This window comes from Xiphophorus hellerii, chromosome 7, assembly GCF_003331165.1.
Source record: "Xiphophorus hellerii strain 12219 chromosome 7, Xiphophorus_hellerii-4.1, whole genome shotgun sequence".
In the NCBI taxonomy this organism is placed as follows: domain Eukaryota; kingdom Metazoa; phylum Chordata; class Actinopteri; order Cyprinodontiformes; family Poeciliidae; genus Xiphophorus; species Xiphophorus hellerii.
In genome coordinates this window covers 18,282,788-18,298,028 of record NC_045678.1, presented here as the reverse complement: position 1 = coordinate 18,298,028, position 15,241 = coordinate 18,282,788, and the positions used below count along the sequence as shown (strand labels likewise).

Here is a 15,241-nt window from a genome sequence, read left to right as displayed (position 1 = left end):
TTAGCCTCCTAAGGTTGAACCTTGAAGCGCACTCCCACAGCTGTGGCTCTGTCACTGAGCGGAGAGAGGGTGAGGAGCTGGCCTCCTGCCTGGACTAAGACAACCAACTGAATTATCCTCCCACTTCTCCCCAGTCATGTCATAACACTGGAAAAACTGATGGTTTCAGATTCTTGCAGGGCTTCCAGACCAGGTGCTGCTTCTAACTGCTACAAACAGTTGTACAACCAGCTACTTATGGCAAACCTGCCCTCTGATTCAAGTTACTGGGAGGCAATAGCTAGAAAGACATAATCAGTGTGCAACAGTAGACAAATTGCAGAAAAACGATAAATGTTATCAAGCACGACTGATAAGCAAGCTCTAAGGTTAGTTGCAGCTTTGCATATCAAAGTGACTTCTGGAAGAAATCATGAGTTTTGAGAGTTGAACAAAAGCTATTTTCATGTATAATAGTAGGATAATATTCTGTATTAAGGCTTATTATTTAACATCAAAATGTTGATGTAAACAGGCAAATTCAACAAATAGGAAGGAAGAAGAGATTACACATTATTAAAGGAACCCTAAAATCAGTATTTGTTGCAATACCCAAAGATAATTATGAGCCTTTAAGCAAAGCACAAGGTGTGCTCACGTTCCAGTTAAAGCAGTCTAACAAGATAGAGACTTCCAAGTCTTTCAGACACATCTGAAAGTGTAACTGACTGACTGGCGGAATAGAAAAATGTATTATGGAAAAACTACATTTAAAAAGACTAACAGAAAACCGAGAAGCTAAAATAACTCAATGTGTTTTGAACAGAATGTAAGCAAACTATTAGATGACAACATGTATAGTCCAATGAAAGTTTTCTGAAAATGGACTTCATGTGACACTTTTTGAATATAAATCTAAATCTGAAACAGGAAGTAATGTCAACAATTCAGAAGAAAACAGAGGGAAAAACTTTACTGTTATGGCAATATCAGAGAAAACAGGAAATCCCTGCTTAATTCTTACCCGCTTCTGTAGACATAGAGGTGTGATGGCAGGCAAGGTGACTCTTCTCGCATGGAAATTCATGCTTCTTGCCTTACACGCCTAAACAACTAGGAGATAAACCATCCATTCAGTAGTTGAAGGCAAGAATAATTTAAAGTTGTGACGATGGTAATGACAAATTTGAATGTTTTCTACATAGTAACCATACTTGATCCTATAAAACCCTTTTGGAGTGAGCTCCCTCCAAGTGTGAGAAACTAAACTGTTCTGCCTCCCCACAACACAAACTCCTCCTTTGTCCTTGAAAATGTTATATCTTTTTTCCTTTTCTCGCCTTTTAGAAAAAGGGAGCTCATATTAACAAGATACTGAAAAAAAATGTTCTCATGTCAATCAGATTTGATATAAAGACCGCAGGGCTAGAGGGACAGTAGTGATTGTTTCAAAAGAAACAGTAGACGGTGAATAAACAAAAGAAAAACGCAAATGTGTTAAAGAGTTCACAAATATGAGATGGTTCAGCTGATTATATCTCTAGACACCACACAGCTATTTTTAGATTATTACAATCTGTAACCCAGAATACACAAATATAAACACTATGAATACCTGAACTTCCTTACAAAAATATGTATACCCCTTGAACCTTTTCAGTTTTTGTCATGTTACAAAAACAAACCGCAATGGATCTTATTATTTTATGTTGAAGAACAACACACACAACTGTCAAGTGAAAAAGAAAACAGTGTATGCTCTACAAATTTCTTTTCAATTAAAAATGTGAAAAATATGGCCTGGATTTGTACTTTACTTTCTTTTGTCAAGGGTTTGTAGAAACACATTCTAGTAGAATGTGGGGTGTGTCTCAACCAGCTTTGCACATATTTAGAGGCTGATTTTTTTTTTCATTCATATCATGAAAAATGGGTGGATTTAGGATTTGATGTGAACATTCGTTTTCAAGTATCCTGTATTCTCAATCAAATTTAGTTCTTAGGTTTGCCTGAACTATTCTCAGTGTTCAGGACAAATGAATATATTTTGGGGGCGTGCTGTGGTGGCGCAGGGGGTTAGCACGCCCCACGTTTGGAGGCCTTAGTCCTCGTCGCGGGTTCGACTCCCGGTCCCGACGACCTTTGCCGCATGTCTTCCTCACCCTCCTTCCTGTCTGCCTACTGTCTAAAAAATACGAGCCACTAGCGCCACAAAAACTCTTCGGAGAAAAAAAAAAGGAATATATTTTGATTCTGTTGCAGTTTTGGTGACAGTTGCAATTGTTTCAGGGTGTTATCCTGCTCGGAAGTGAACCTCATCCACAGTCTCAAGTCTTGCAGCATCTACAGATTTTCTTGCAGTTTTGCCCTGTTACGTACCTCCATAAATATTTCTATCAGCTCTGACCAACATCCCTGTACCTGCTATCCCCATGGAAGGAAACTGCCACCAGCCAGCTTCACAATATATCTATATAATTCTGTTTGCACAGAATTTTATATATTGGTGTCAGTATTTTATACAATGGTGTTCCACTGCCACATCTTCCTTTGTAATAAAACATTGTTAAACATTTTCCTTCTTCTTCAAATTACAGCGCACTTTGTGTTGGTCAATGACAAATATCTCAATAAAATACATTGACTTTTACTTATGGAACATAACAAACTGTGAAAAAGAGGGTTAGGGATGTAATGACTTTTGTCAGACATTGTGCCAACTGGTGGGAATGATGTCTGGCTGCAAATATTTTGCCTCACTCAGTAAGAAACACTCAGTTGTCACACAAACATAAAGCCGATATAACCCCACCCAATTCCACTGTGAGAGAAAATAAAGATCTAACATCTTTCCCTGTTTCATTTATGATTGCTAATTAAAAGATGCCTATATAGATTGCCTTCACAGAGGAGTATAGGGAACACAATTGTGCTCACACTAAATTCATGAGAACAGACAGCAGAAAGAGAAGCCTCCCACAGCAGACTTCAGTCTTTATCTGGAAACACAGCTCACTGATTTGTGAGAGCACAGACAAGTAGACGCTGCTAGTTATCACACGGCTAAAATGAATTGGAATTAATGGAGCCCAAGCGATAACAGAGTCTCCACAGCTCCCATAACAAAGTTACCTCCAGACACATTGTCCTTGACCGTTGGTGCTTCAGTCAAGACCCTCCTCACTGCTGCTGTAGCAGCAAAATAGCAAACAGAGGCGTGATATACATACAAAGGGGTTAACATGAAACATTTTAACCAGTGAAACTTACTATGAGGTTGATAGTTTTATCATGATGTGGGGGGCATCCTGCATGTTTCTTGATAAAATTGGACTTCAACTTTGCCTTTATTTTTACCTCTTTTCAAAGACAACTTCTGTTGTGATCTGAAGGTATTCGAAACAGAATAAAAACTACTTTGAGTTTTTAGACATCAATGAATTTCACAGTTGCTTTGGTCGCATTTATTGTTGAAATTTAAGTAGATGCTGCCAATATCAGATATGCATTAGGAATAATACAGGACAAACTGATACATTAAGCAAATTATTTGCGATTTGCAGCAGAACAATTAAATTTTTTTGCTTTCAGTTAAAAACCTAACCATAATTTCATTTGGATGCCAGTCTACAGTTAAGCCTACCAGCCACTGAGATACCACTAACATCCCTTTTGTAGCAATTAATTTAACTGATAGTATAACTCAATGTGTTTTGCTTAACCATCAGTCACTTTATCTTATTTATGAGTAAATAACACTTTAGTTTAATGACTAATTTCACATCCAGATTTGCTGTTTCATCCATTTCAGATCAAGCAAAAAAAAAAATCACTATACAATATAATAGTTTTGTTAACATTTCCTATGTAAAACGTCAAAATTAACATGTTGAACCGTCTTTTATTTACTTCTATGTTCAAGCATGTTTTAGGCTTCAATAGAAATAAAATTGGCTTTAGGTTATAACTCTTTAAATATTACTTAACTAACTATAAGTTTCTCCCATACTATGCGCATTTTCCAACATTTTCTGTGTAAATTCATGTTTTCTAAGCAGGTGTGACGTTCACAAACACTTTGGGTCGGGCCTGACTGTAAATGTCTCTGTAAACCAACATATTCTAGATGCTGTAAAGTCAAGCATGCCAGTCTGTCTGGTACTGGTTCACAATTTGAACAATCTGAAACACAGTAGTAGATCTATGAGCTATTAAATGACATGAAAATCTAGATGTTATTATGAACAAGTCAAGGTGCAGAGTTACGGTTTGATTGTGTTTTCTCAGAGAAGAGCAGATATTGTGCAGACAGCCTGGAAGCAAATGTCCTCTTTGCTGTGGACAGATACTGCTAGAACCTAACGACCGCAATGATGTGACATTGGTATCTCAGCTGCTGAGATCATACAGGCCCCAAAACATGGACTGCTGACAGTAGAATAACAGCCTACACATGCATTGTCTATAAAAGGTATTCACCAACTTGAATGTTTTACCCGTGTTATTCATTTTACAAATCAATCAACAAAAGCTGGCCTTTTGAGAAAAGAATTCACAAAAAAACTCTTTAATATCAAAGTGAATTGCCTATAAAATAAAGACAATTGAACATTTAAGATAAAATAAGTGTCTGTATATACAGTATGTAGATACTGTATGTTCACCCCCTTCTACTTTATTTAGTAGATGCACCTTTGCCTCAAATCACAGCACAGGCTCTGTATGGATAGGTCTGAATAAGGCTCGCACGTCTGGACACTGCAATCCATTTTCACGTTGACCTTTTTGTTGATTTTGTTCTCGTTAAAAAAAAAAACAACCAATTTTGTTGCTCATGATTGATTTGTAAAAATAATACAGCGTAGCACATACAAATGAGTGAATACCTTTTATAGGCATTGTATATATCCATACATGTATTCATCTTATTTGAGGTTAAACAATAAGATTAAACTTATTGCACAGCTTGTTAAACAAATTGCTTTCTGTGACCAATATGACTGCAGATGTTTTTGGAAGATATTTTAAAGTTAGGAGGGAGAAATTACAAAGTTTGTGTTTTTACTAAACATTTATTGTAGGAGACATTGTGTCTGATTATTAATAACTAAAGAGAAGATTCTTGGTGTTGTTCCACCAAAGTTTTTCAAATGTATAACCAGAGCTGGCATTCAGATCATACCCCCCAAAAACTAGACCAAAGCTCGACTTTTGAACTTGGTAGAAAAATAAGAGGAACAAAAATTATGGAAAAATCTAAGGAAGCTACCTTTAAATTCTTCACATCAGTTGTTCATTTTAAGAGTTTATGGGGGTTTTGGCTTCACCTTTTTAAAATCCAATAACCACACAGTATAACATATGATGTGTGGCTTTGCACCCTCAAGGTCAGATTTAAATCTTTTGAGTAATAGCAGATCATCAAGTCAGACTCCCCTCACTTTCCTCCTTTGGTTGAGAGATAGACCCAAACTTAAAATGTGCTTTGGAGCTAGAACAGCTTCTCACCCCTGTGAAGATACTTAAAAGTCTGCTTCTCACCAGACTCTTATCAAGCATATGAGTCAACACTTCTAAACACAGTTTTCAGGAGGAAAAGCTCAGCCAAATAACCAGAAAACATAAACAAAGAAAGAGAAAACAGCAGGCTGCACCCAGACACCCAAATTGAAACAAGATGAATTACTATGTAAAAGAAAACCTACCTCTTTGGAAGTAAAAGGCATATATTAAGGTTTTTACACTGTATTTTGCTTATTCATATTATGGGTAATAGAGATATGGCAGGTATAGTACCATGACAATTTCCCATTTGACAAGTTTGTTCCAGTTGTGAAAATAAATTAATACATTTTTGCTTTTTTTGGTGACACTGCTATAAAACACTACATACAAAGGAAATTACTTAGATAAAAAATGACATGAAAACTAAAAAATGTAATAATTTGCTTATCAAAGCTTGAGGACTAACAGCCAAATTTCTGATTATTAATTGTCATCACTATAACTGTCAACATTCCCATTCCTGAGCACCTGCGCTGCATGCTGTCATTTTGCTAACAAGATACACGTATTACACAATATTGTCATTACTATGTAATACATATTCTCACTTTTTAAGGGTATATGATCAATCATGATGCACTGTTTTCTCATAATATGTTTTACCAGTATCAAAACGCTCAACACAAACTACACATATCATTATTTACCATTATGTAACATGAGAGTTTCATCAACTTACCATCATTGGTTGAGACGAGAACTGATTGTGTGAGTGAAAAGTGAGTAGGAAAGCCACTCACTTAATGTGAGTCAAGATTCAGACTCACATTAAAGCTGACGTAGGTAGCTTTTATAAAAATATATTCACAAAGTTTAAAAGAAAAAAAGATGGAATATTTTTGTTAATCATAACTGATATCATTATTGTAATAATTTGCAATTTATGCACAATTATATGTTTTTCTCATGTGACTTTTAATAAGAGCTCTGAAGTCAGACAAGGCCCAAATATTGGACCAAATTCCCTCTCCATGTGCTCCCTGCTCTTACCATTACAGTCCTAAATCTAGGTTAAAACATTGCTTTTGTTAAGAAAGTTTTGCTGTATCTTATTTTACAGTATTTTATCTAATGTTGATTTCAACTAATCGCTTTTCTCTATTAATTCCATGTGTTATACATGAATAAATTCTAAACCTTGTATTTGGTTGATTTTTATTTGGGTTGAGATAATTATAACTGAAACTACAACCCACAAAGACGCTCTGGGAGGACCAGTTGGCAATTTCCCACTGCAGAAAGGATCAGATGGTGGGTGAGGGGACGAGCGCAGCACATTTGGAACAATGATGTCATGGGTTTCTTGAGAGCTCCTGAAAGGAGGTCACAACCCTGCACCATAAGACTTGTGACATTAAAACAGCTGTTCACACAAACACAGTCCCTTTGTCTCTCCAAATAATGCTGCTGAGAAGAATAAGTGAGAGGTTGCCAAGCCCATGATGGGTAGGCCTCATCAGCAAAATACATAAGGAACTACTTGAGGACTTCCTTATGAAGAAGCAGGTCATTGTTTCAGAAAAAAGGTCAATTGGATGATTTACCTTACTGACAATTTGAGCTTTACTCTGTATTAATTTGAGCCTTTGATTTGTCAAATAACAAATATTACAATAATTTACTTAAAAGAAACAAATAGTAATTTGATTACACTTATGTTAATCGTACACAGTTGAGATCATAAGTCTGCAAACACTCATACTCAGATGAAAGTTGATTCTTTCATGCACATTTGAGAACTCCTTGAATCTCTAATGGCACCCATTTGGGGTTGTCTAAAAGATTGCTCTCACAATGCGCCACGTATTTCCACAAAGCTCCTTCTTGGGGCTGCAGTCCAAGCTTATCCCCCACAGAGCTCCCTTCCCACATGCGTAGGTTACCCCTTCAGCTCCCTCAGACTAGCAGCAGCAGTAACTACCAAAGTCCTGAAGGAACTGTGCATCTGCTGGGCTTATCGCACAAATAACTTCTCAGTCCAACACTCCTAACAAACAGCGTAATGGAAATGCGCTGTTGTGATGATATGCCGAGGTAAGAGTGTCAGATATAGTATGAACTTCTTAAAGAGACAGAGGCCTAATTTCAAGGTATCAAAGTGTGAGGTTAAATTTCTTTTAAGTTATGTTCGATATATACAGCATTTTCATAACAACTGAAGATAATAGTTACGCGATTGTGCTATAAAATGGTACTACGTGCCTGAAAAATACTTAATACTGCATCTCTAATATACCTTGAACAGGGACAGTGCAAGTAGCATAACCTTTTGACCTGAACTGTACATGTTATAACTCAAGTATAGAGTAAACCTTCTGATTGTGTTCTCCTTCTATGCTTAACATGAGCACCAAACTCTAATATCACTTATAGCTGCTGTTAATTGTGGAACTTTGGAATTTCAGGCTTTCCAATGAGTCATTGCTTTTAGCTGCCCCCTGCTGCTACAAATCCACACACAAATCCACACAGCACATACACACCACAAAAAATATATTTTCAAGCTTATAGTATTGGGACCCACATCCAGGAAATATCTTGTGGTTTGCAAACCCAACTAATTCAGCCGCACTGGAAAATGTATAGGAAAGAAAATTTGAGTCTGAAACCCATGAACTTCTGAAACAGACTCATAATTGTTAGCTTTCCAAAATCCTGAATGTCTTCCAAATATTTGTTTCAAGTTTTGGATTTCCTGTACAATATCTGTCCAAGTTGTTGCAGAGTGATTCACTGCCAAAACAATGAGGTCATGAGCGTGTGAGTATGAGATGTAATACCTCCAATGTGTGAATAACAGTGGTCAGTATCTTAAGAACTAAGACAACTGTACTTTTATAATCTTTGAGGCTGGCTTTTAATGAAGCTGCAAATGTGTCCAGCTGAGGCTCTCTTACTTGTAGTGTGTCACATAAGACTCTTCTATTATCAGACTGAAGATACAAGGCACTTAGTCCTTGGAATAGTAAGGAATAGAGATAATGTTGTTAATGTGTGTATTTTAGGTCAAACAATGACACTCTATGCATTTTGTATGAATGAAAATGTAAAAAAAAGTAACAAGGTGTCTAAAGGAAGACGTCAGGTGATGTCTCAAGCAGGCTGAAAAAATGGACAGACCAGGTATTTGTACATAATTATGGCCAAACATAAACAGGTCAATGTTTGCATATAGTTTTCTGAGCTAAAAACAGAAAAGGGATGGATGACCAAGATTAACCATAAAAGATATATCCATGAAGATTTAGAGTTTGGAGAGGATTTTTTATTAAACTGACCAAGTAGTTAGGGCTCACATTTAAAAAAAAAAAAAAAAAAAAAAGTCCCTTGCAAAAGCTAAGTAGATGACCATGAGCCCACTTAATCTCTTTCCAGGCAAATTAGCATAGACAGCAATAAGATATCACTCTAAACAAATTATGACCATAATATAGGCACCACCAGGCTGGATTTTGCAGAAATTCTAACAGAGGAGTGAAAGAAATAATCAGAAGAATTATCCAAGAGCCAAGAATTAGTCTTAGAGAACATTAGATAAGCCTGAAAAGGAATGCTCTCAACTAAACAGAAGTTTATGCATACTTAGGGTGGGATCTACTGGGGTGGCATGCTGAGAGCCTTGCCACCTCTGTTGCCACCCCAGCTGGCGACAATGAATTCAATAAATAGTTATGGCAAATCGGACATTAAGAGCATGAATCTCTTTTTTCCGACAACACTGAACGCAACACAATGTAACCTGAACCTACTGCTAAGTAGCGGCATGTGCTAGAGAAGGACAGAGCCGGAGGCAGCAACATTTATATATACGGATGGATATATATTTCTGGACTGGACATTACCGTGCGCCACACACGCGCCATTGCTGTCCATTAAGTCAGAAATATCGGTGGTCAGGAAAATACCACAATCACCCATAGAATCTGAAAAAAGGACGCAATGTTTAGCGGTTAATTCAACCCTATGACAGCCATAGATAACAACGTTCAAGGATTTCACACTTAACAGGTGAGGAAAAAGTTATAATTTAGAGAAAATATTGAAAAAGTGAGCAGTGAGTTAGTTATGCTAGCCTACCTGGTGCTAGCCTGCTATTGACTTTGATAACCTTAACATGTGCTGCGCAGTTCAGTGTGTTTTGGTTCCTTTAGCACTAAAAGAGGACAACCCGCACACCAAGTCATCAGTAGAGCAGGTGTTTAAATCAGCTAATCAACCACCGCTGTGTTCAAGTGAAAATATATTATTAATGACAATGTAGACATCAAGCCTGACAACATAATGTAACAGACTGAATGTTCTGTTTTGGTGTTTTTGCGTACTTTTTTGTGTCGGAAATATTTGTTTTTGGTATTGCCACCCCTGAAAAATCCTTGCCCCCTTCATGCCACCCCATAGATATTTTTCTAGATCCGCCCCTGTGTATACTCACTGCACAATACTCCACTAGTGAAGAAAAAGCACATTGATACTCATTTTTAAAGTTGTTGCAGAGTTGCACAAGACATTTTGTGTAAAAGAATGTGTCCAAGGTCTTATTACAAAAAAATGTTTTCTTCTTTATATCGAATAAATTTCCTACTCTTTCATCTTCATCATACATACTTACACTGCAACAAAAGCTTGTCAAACATCAGCATACAAACCAGCCTCGAGAGTAAGAGAATCCCACACTTTGTGCTAAAACAAACAACAGTACTGTGGACTCTTGGCCAGATTTTCACAGGGTGAACCATAAAGTTTTTAAGTTTAACATATAACATCTACAGTCAACATAACACCTTACTTTGTTCACTCATTTTCATATTGTATGGTGGGCCCTAAATGTAGGGAAGAAAAAGAAAAACTCCCTTTCCCAAAGTAAACAGTCTATGCAGATTGTCTGCCCATCCTGACACAGCATTTATCTCGTCAGCACCCTTAATTTCCATACTTGTAAAACCTGTTCAACCATCCACGTGTCATGAATTCAAACAAAAGTCAATAGTCAAACAAAGTCTAGTTATGCATCATGCAACTTTCCTGAATGTCCTCCAATTGAGGATAGTTAGAAAACAGCAGTTGTGCTGTTTTTACCAACACAAGTGTTGTTGTCAAATGCTTTTTTACAGTAAATGGAAGACTCACCTGAGTTGCATTAGGTTTTGTCCAAGGCAATAAACATTCAGAGATGGAGCCGGAAACAGTTGGAGGTAGAAGTTCAGGGAAGGGGTTTGGAACAGAGGAAGATAAAGAGTCCTCCCCCTCTCTAACATTCCTAAAGAATCATCAACACAGACACAAGTAATATAAGTGGAAGTGATTATAATTGAAACAAATTCAGATAGATCAGTTCTAAAAGGCAAACAGATTTTAGAGCCATAACACCCATAAATGTTTAAGAATAAAACAGATAGACAGTATAAATCCTCACTGAACTTTTCATAGTTTTTCAAAGTGCATATATGCATTTAAAACATGCATTTAGTGTAAATGCAATTTTTTAGTGCAAAACATTTTTGCACTAAAAATCAGTGTAGCTACCATGATTACTGTTGTACAACAGACATGAGCTGTTTTCTTGATAAAAACAAGTAGGTGGGTATTGATGTGTCAAAGGATAGAGAGAGCACCCACGCTTACTCAAAAGAGCTGTGTGTGAAAAGAGGCCTAGATTCAAATTGAAAATAATTAACTCTAATTTCCCACTAAAAACAGTGTTACCTGTTTAAAACACTACCTGAAAACAAAACAGTTTCTTCACTTGCTGTTCAGTTTGGTTTGTATGAGAATAATGGAACAACTATCTTGCTGGTAAGACTTTCACAAGTCTTACCTAATCAGTCTCTGGAGAGCCTTGTCCTTGGGTAGTTTCAAAGTAATAAGGTATTTTTCCAAAACATGTCAATGCTACTACCTCACTGGTGACATCTATCTTGATTTCCTCACTCTCACTTGAAAAACAGCCAGTGAAGTCTTCATCCTATGAGATGATATTCAAGCTAGAGCCTTCACAGATGCACTTTTTTTCCCCTCAAAATGGTTAAAATGGTATGGCAGTGAAGTTTGACATTCTGTTCCAGACTTGACATCATCACTCTCTGGCAACTTTCATCTGTTCTTTTCAACATCTTTCTTCTTTTTTTATGGCTTTTTAAACCTCCTGTTATGTTTTGTTTCTGAGGTACAGCAATAATGTTCCTGGGTCAATTTGACCCGTGGAGTGTGTAATCATGCAATAGTGTCAGAAACCAAAAAAATCCTCCAAAACATTTTTGTATCTGTTTATTAACTCCAATACTTACCATTTCAATCAATATTTGTGCAAAGATGTTTTTTATTTCTCACAAATAAAAGATCAATAACGACAACTTACTCATTTACTCATTTGGACAAAAAAAATGGAATTTATATTTTTTATGTCCACTGAAAAAAACCTAGACACAAAAAAAAAACAATAATTTCCTTGAAATTGATCTTTTGTAAAAAAATTTATATTACATTTTGATTTTTTTTTCAAGGGGTGATCTTTATAATTGGACTTGAGACACGTGTACTGTTCTGGGTCAAATTGACCCGCTGATTAAAATCAACACAAAAGAGTCATGCAGAGAGTATTTATGTTTCTGTCCACTTAGTGTGGGTGGAGTTTTCCCACAAGAACAGAAAAGGTTCCTGTCAAAAGTTGTATGAACACCTGCTTTATCGCAGTTTCCTAGTGAAATAAAGAGAATAGTGAGAAAGTGGGTTTGTGGGTGTGCACGTATGTGTGTGGTGTGGTGTGTGGGGGTGGGTTTGTGTGGGGTGAAATATGGTTCATAGCTGGAAACATATAAAATTGGACATTTTTTAAAATCTTTTTTACCCTTCAACTTCACTGCCAGGTCAAATTGACCCGAACAGTATCTATGTAAAATATAGACGCATGGGGGGTTGCAAATGTGTAAAATGAATATATTTTCAATGTAGTGCACCTATTAAGACAAATAGAAAAAGTTTTATGCAAAGAAATACTTCTATTTAAAAAAAAAAATTATTTGAAAACGGGTCAATATGACCCGTAACATAACAGGAGGGTTAAGTCTATTTCTTGATGTCAAAACACAGAATGAATACAATTATTACAGGCCACAAACCCAACCACAATTGAGAGTGAAATTATCTTAAAAACAGCATCTATACCCTTGAAGAAGTGGAGGGATTGTTACTAAACTTTTTCCCTACATGTCAACGCACGCAGGGCCCTTGTACTGATTCTGCTGCTGCTCTTACAGACAATAGGTATGGAGGAGTTGATAAATAGGCTTCTCTTTGCATTAACCCCTCCTGCACTTAACTACCTGTTGACTCACTTATCACATTCACCGACAAGCTCTAGATAAGAGCAGAGAGAAACAGACCCTGATTCCTCCACTGTATTACATTTACAGTGCTTTAACATTTTGAAGAGGTAAGCAGTTTATGTTGTAAAGAAAGTATTGTAAATAAAGGTTTTTTAACTCTCAAAAGAATTCATTATTATATTTGGAAACAAGTTTGTTAGTGACTTGAATGAATGGTTAACTTCAACTTAAAAACTCAATCAACTGGTCTTTAGTGTATTGCTAAGCAACACTGCAGCTCTTTTACTGGCTCGTACATATGCAAACACTGTGCTATTTAAATTCAGGGCTGGAAGCATTGTAAAATGTGTTGCACAAAGTTCTTCTTTTAGGTAGATGAATTTTTCATAATGCATGTTGTTGTGAGCAGACCTGTGCCATTCACAGTTTATGTAAGAAAAAGTGAGCTATACCTGTTCCCCTTGCAAAACTTGGTCCTAGTCCTCTGAGCATTTGGAGTGAGTGAAGGATCTTCCACTGGGATGATTGCTGAGCTGGGGAAGACACTCTCATTACCCTTGCCACTCTGAAAAATCTCTGCTTTCTGTCCGAGTCCTCCAGAAGTGTGTATTTTGTCCAGTGTCTTATTCATAGCACTTGTGTGGGTTGGCTAAATCCAAGGCATCATCTGAAGGAAACAAGAGAGACGAACTGTTGGACGGGAGACTGTGCCCAGTTTCAGCAGGCTGCCTGGCGGGGCTCTTCTGCTTACAGCTCAGCAGCACACATGCACACACGCACACAGTAACACACAAGTTTCTCTGGCTCATCTGCTGCCCACAGGGCTGGCCCTGTGGGCAAAATGATCCCTCCTACCCAAACATGATCCACCACAATAAAGATATTTTTGACACAATCATCGTCAAAACAGCCTTATCTGTATTAAGTTGATTAATAACCAAAGAGTTGTTTTTTTTTATTCTTGATTATTTTACATTGAGATAAATTTTCAAACAAAATGTCAGGACATGTGCACACAAAGAACTTTTAAACAATTGGGTTGGTAATGAGTCCAGGAAGGCTATAAAACTAACTGTTCCTTTCTTATGGACTTTGGACAGGGTATACACTGTAGAATTACTCCGCTGTAGAAGGCCTGCGGTTGTAAAGAGTAGCTCGTCCAGCAGATTGGTTGCACTGCGGGCTGTGTCACTCAGTGACAGGCTCCACGTGGGGGATGGTTAGGACGATAACATCGTCCTGAAAGGTAATGTGTAACAGACCCTGACAAAGGGAGATTCAGACCAAGAGGCAGCAAAGAGTTAAAGCAACAACTTTTTTACATTAAACAAGGCATAACCTCCAACAGGGCTTTCATAAACACAACAAGCTGAAAGCTATGAAGCAAATCAAAGCATTAAAGGGAACAAACAACTGTCTCTAAAAAGAAAGAAAACACTTAATTGGAATTATCTGTGAAACAAAGGCTGCCTTTCAGTACTTTACATATGGCCCAGAGGTCTCCCACATGTGGCTATTTAGACTCTCAGCTATGGCTCTTAGTAGCTTTGGCCTCAATGCTAAAGAAACTGATTGTCTTAAAATGTAAATCTAATCACGAAAATAGTAGTTTCAGCTGTTTCCTATCAATATACTGACAATAAAAAAGCTATGTCATTTTAAACAATCACGTTGAATTTATAGCTCTAATTTTTTGTAGTTGTTGAGTTGGACCAAAGACAATATGGCTATTTTATTCATTTTATAAAACCTAGCAATAACTTGATTCTGGCTAATTTTTGAATATTTTTTTTCTTTTTTTTTTAGTCATAATTGGTTTTAGAAGGATCCAAAAGATGCTCAAACACAGCCAGAAGTCATGTTCATCTGCAGATAGTCTGTTAGAAGATTGCATTGACAGTTGTTCACAATGCCTTGATTAGCTTATGTAGTTATCAGTGCTGCTGTCATTGTTAATCATATACTGAATAAAGTCATACAGTTTAAAATGCAATGCTACCATATCCCAAGGAAAAGTATATCAACCTGTAAATTTGAAGAAGATTAAAAATATCAATCTATTTTCAAATGTATATTGTTGTTATGACATTTGACTGGGAGTGATTTTGTTAATGTTACCTCACCTAACGCAAGAAAGGTTTAGTGTCATTTAAATATTGACATTTTCACCATCAGCTTTTAAAATTTTGCCTAATCAGTAATACATGTTTATGTTATAGACACTGTAATAGAATAGGCATCATGCATAAAGATTCAGATTTTAAAAAGTCTTTTTCCCCAGAGAAGGGTAGGATGCAAATAAAAAGATATTAAAAGAAAAAGAAATATTAACACCTGATAAAAGTTGAAAACAGGAGACCATGCAACAGCCTCAC

General features: G+C 36.7%; 1 protein-coding gene across 2 annotated transcripts in view; it reads right to left on the bottom strand.

Annotated features, from left to right (window-relative positions):
• Nucleotides 1-13,764, bottom strand: part of grb14 (growth factor receptor-bound protein 14) — a 30,511-nt gene extending 16,747 nt beyond the window's left edge. The window contains exons 1-2 of one of the 2 annotated variants that reach the window (XM_032567318.1): nt 13,319-13,764; nt 10,672-10,801 (exon numbers count right to left, since the gene is read on the bottom strand). In XM_032567318.1, coding sequence (XP_032423209.1) covers nt 10,672-10,801; nt 13,319-13,497 — 309 coding nt within the window. In that variant the 5' untranslated portion in view covers nt 13,498-13,764. Of the gene's footprint in view, nt 1-1,003; nt 1,093-10,671; nt 10,802-13,318 lie in introns of those variants that run through there. The other variant, XM_032567319.1, reaches the window with a different exon arrangement.
• Between the last annotated feature and the right edge of the window lie 1,477 nt (nt 13,765-15,241).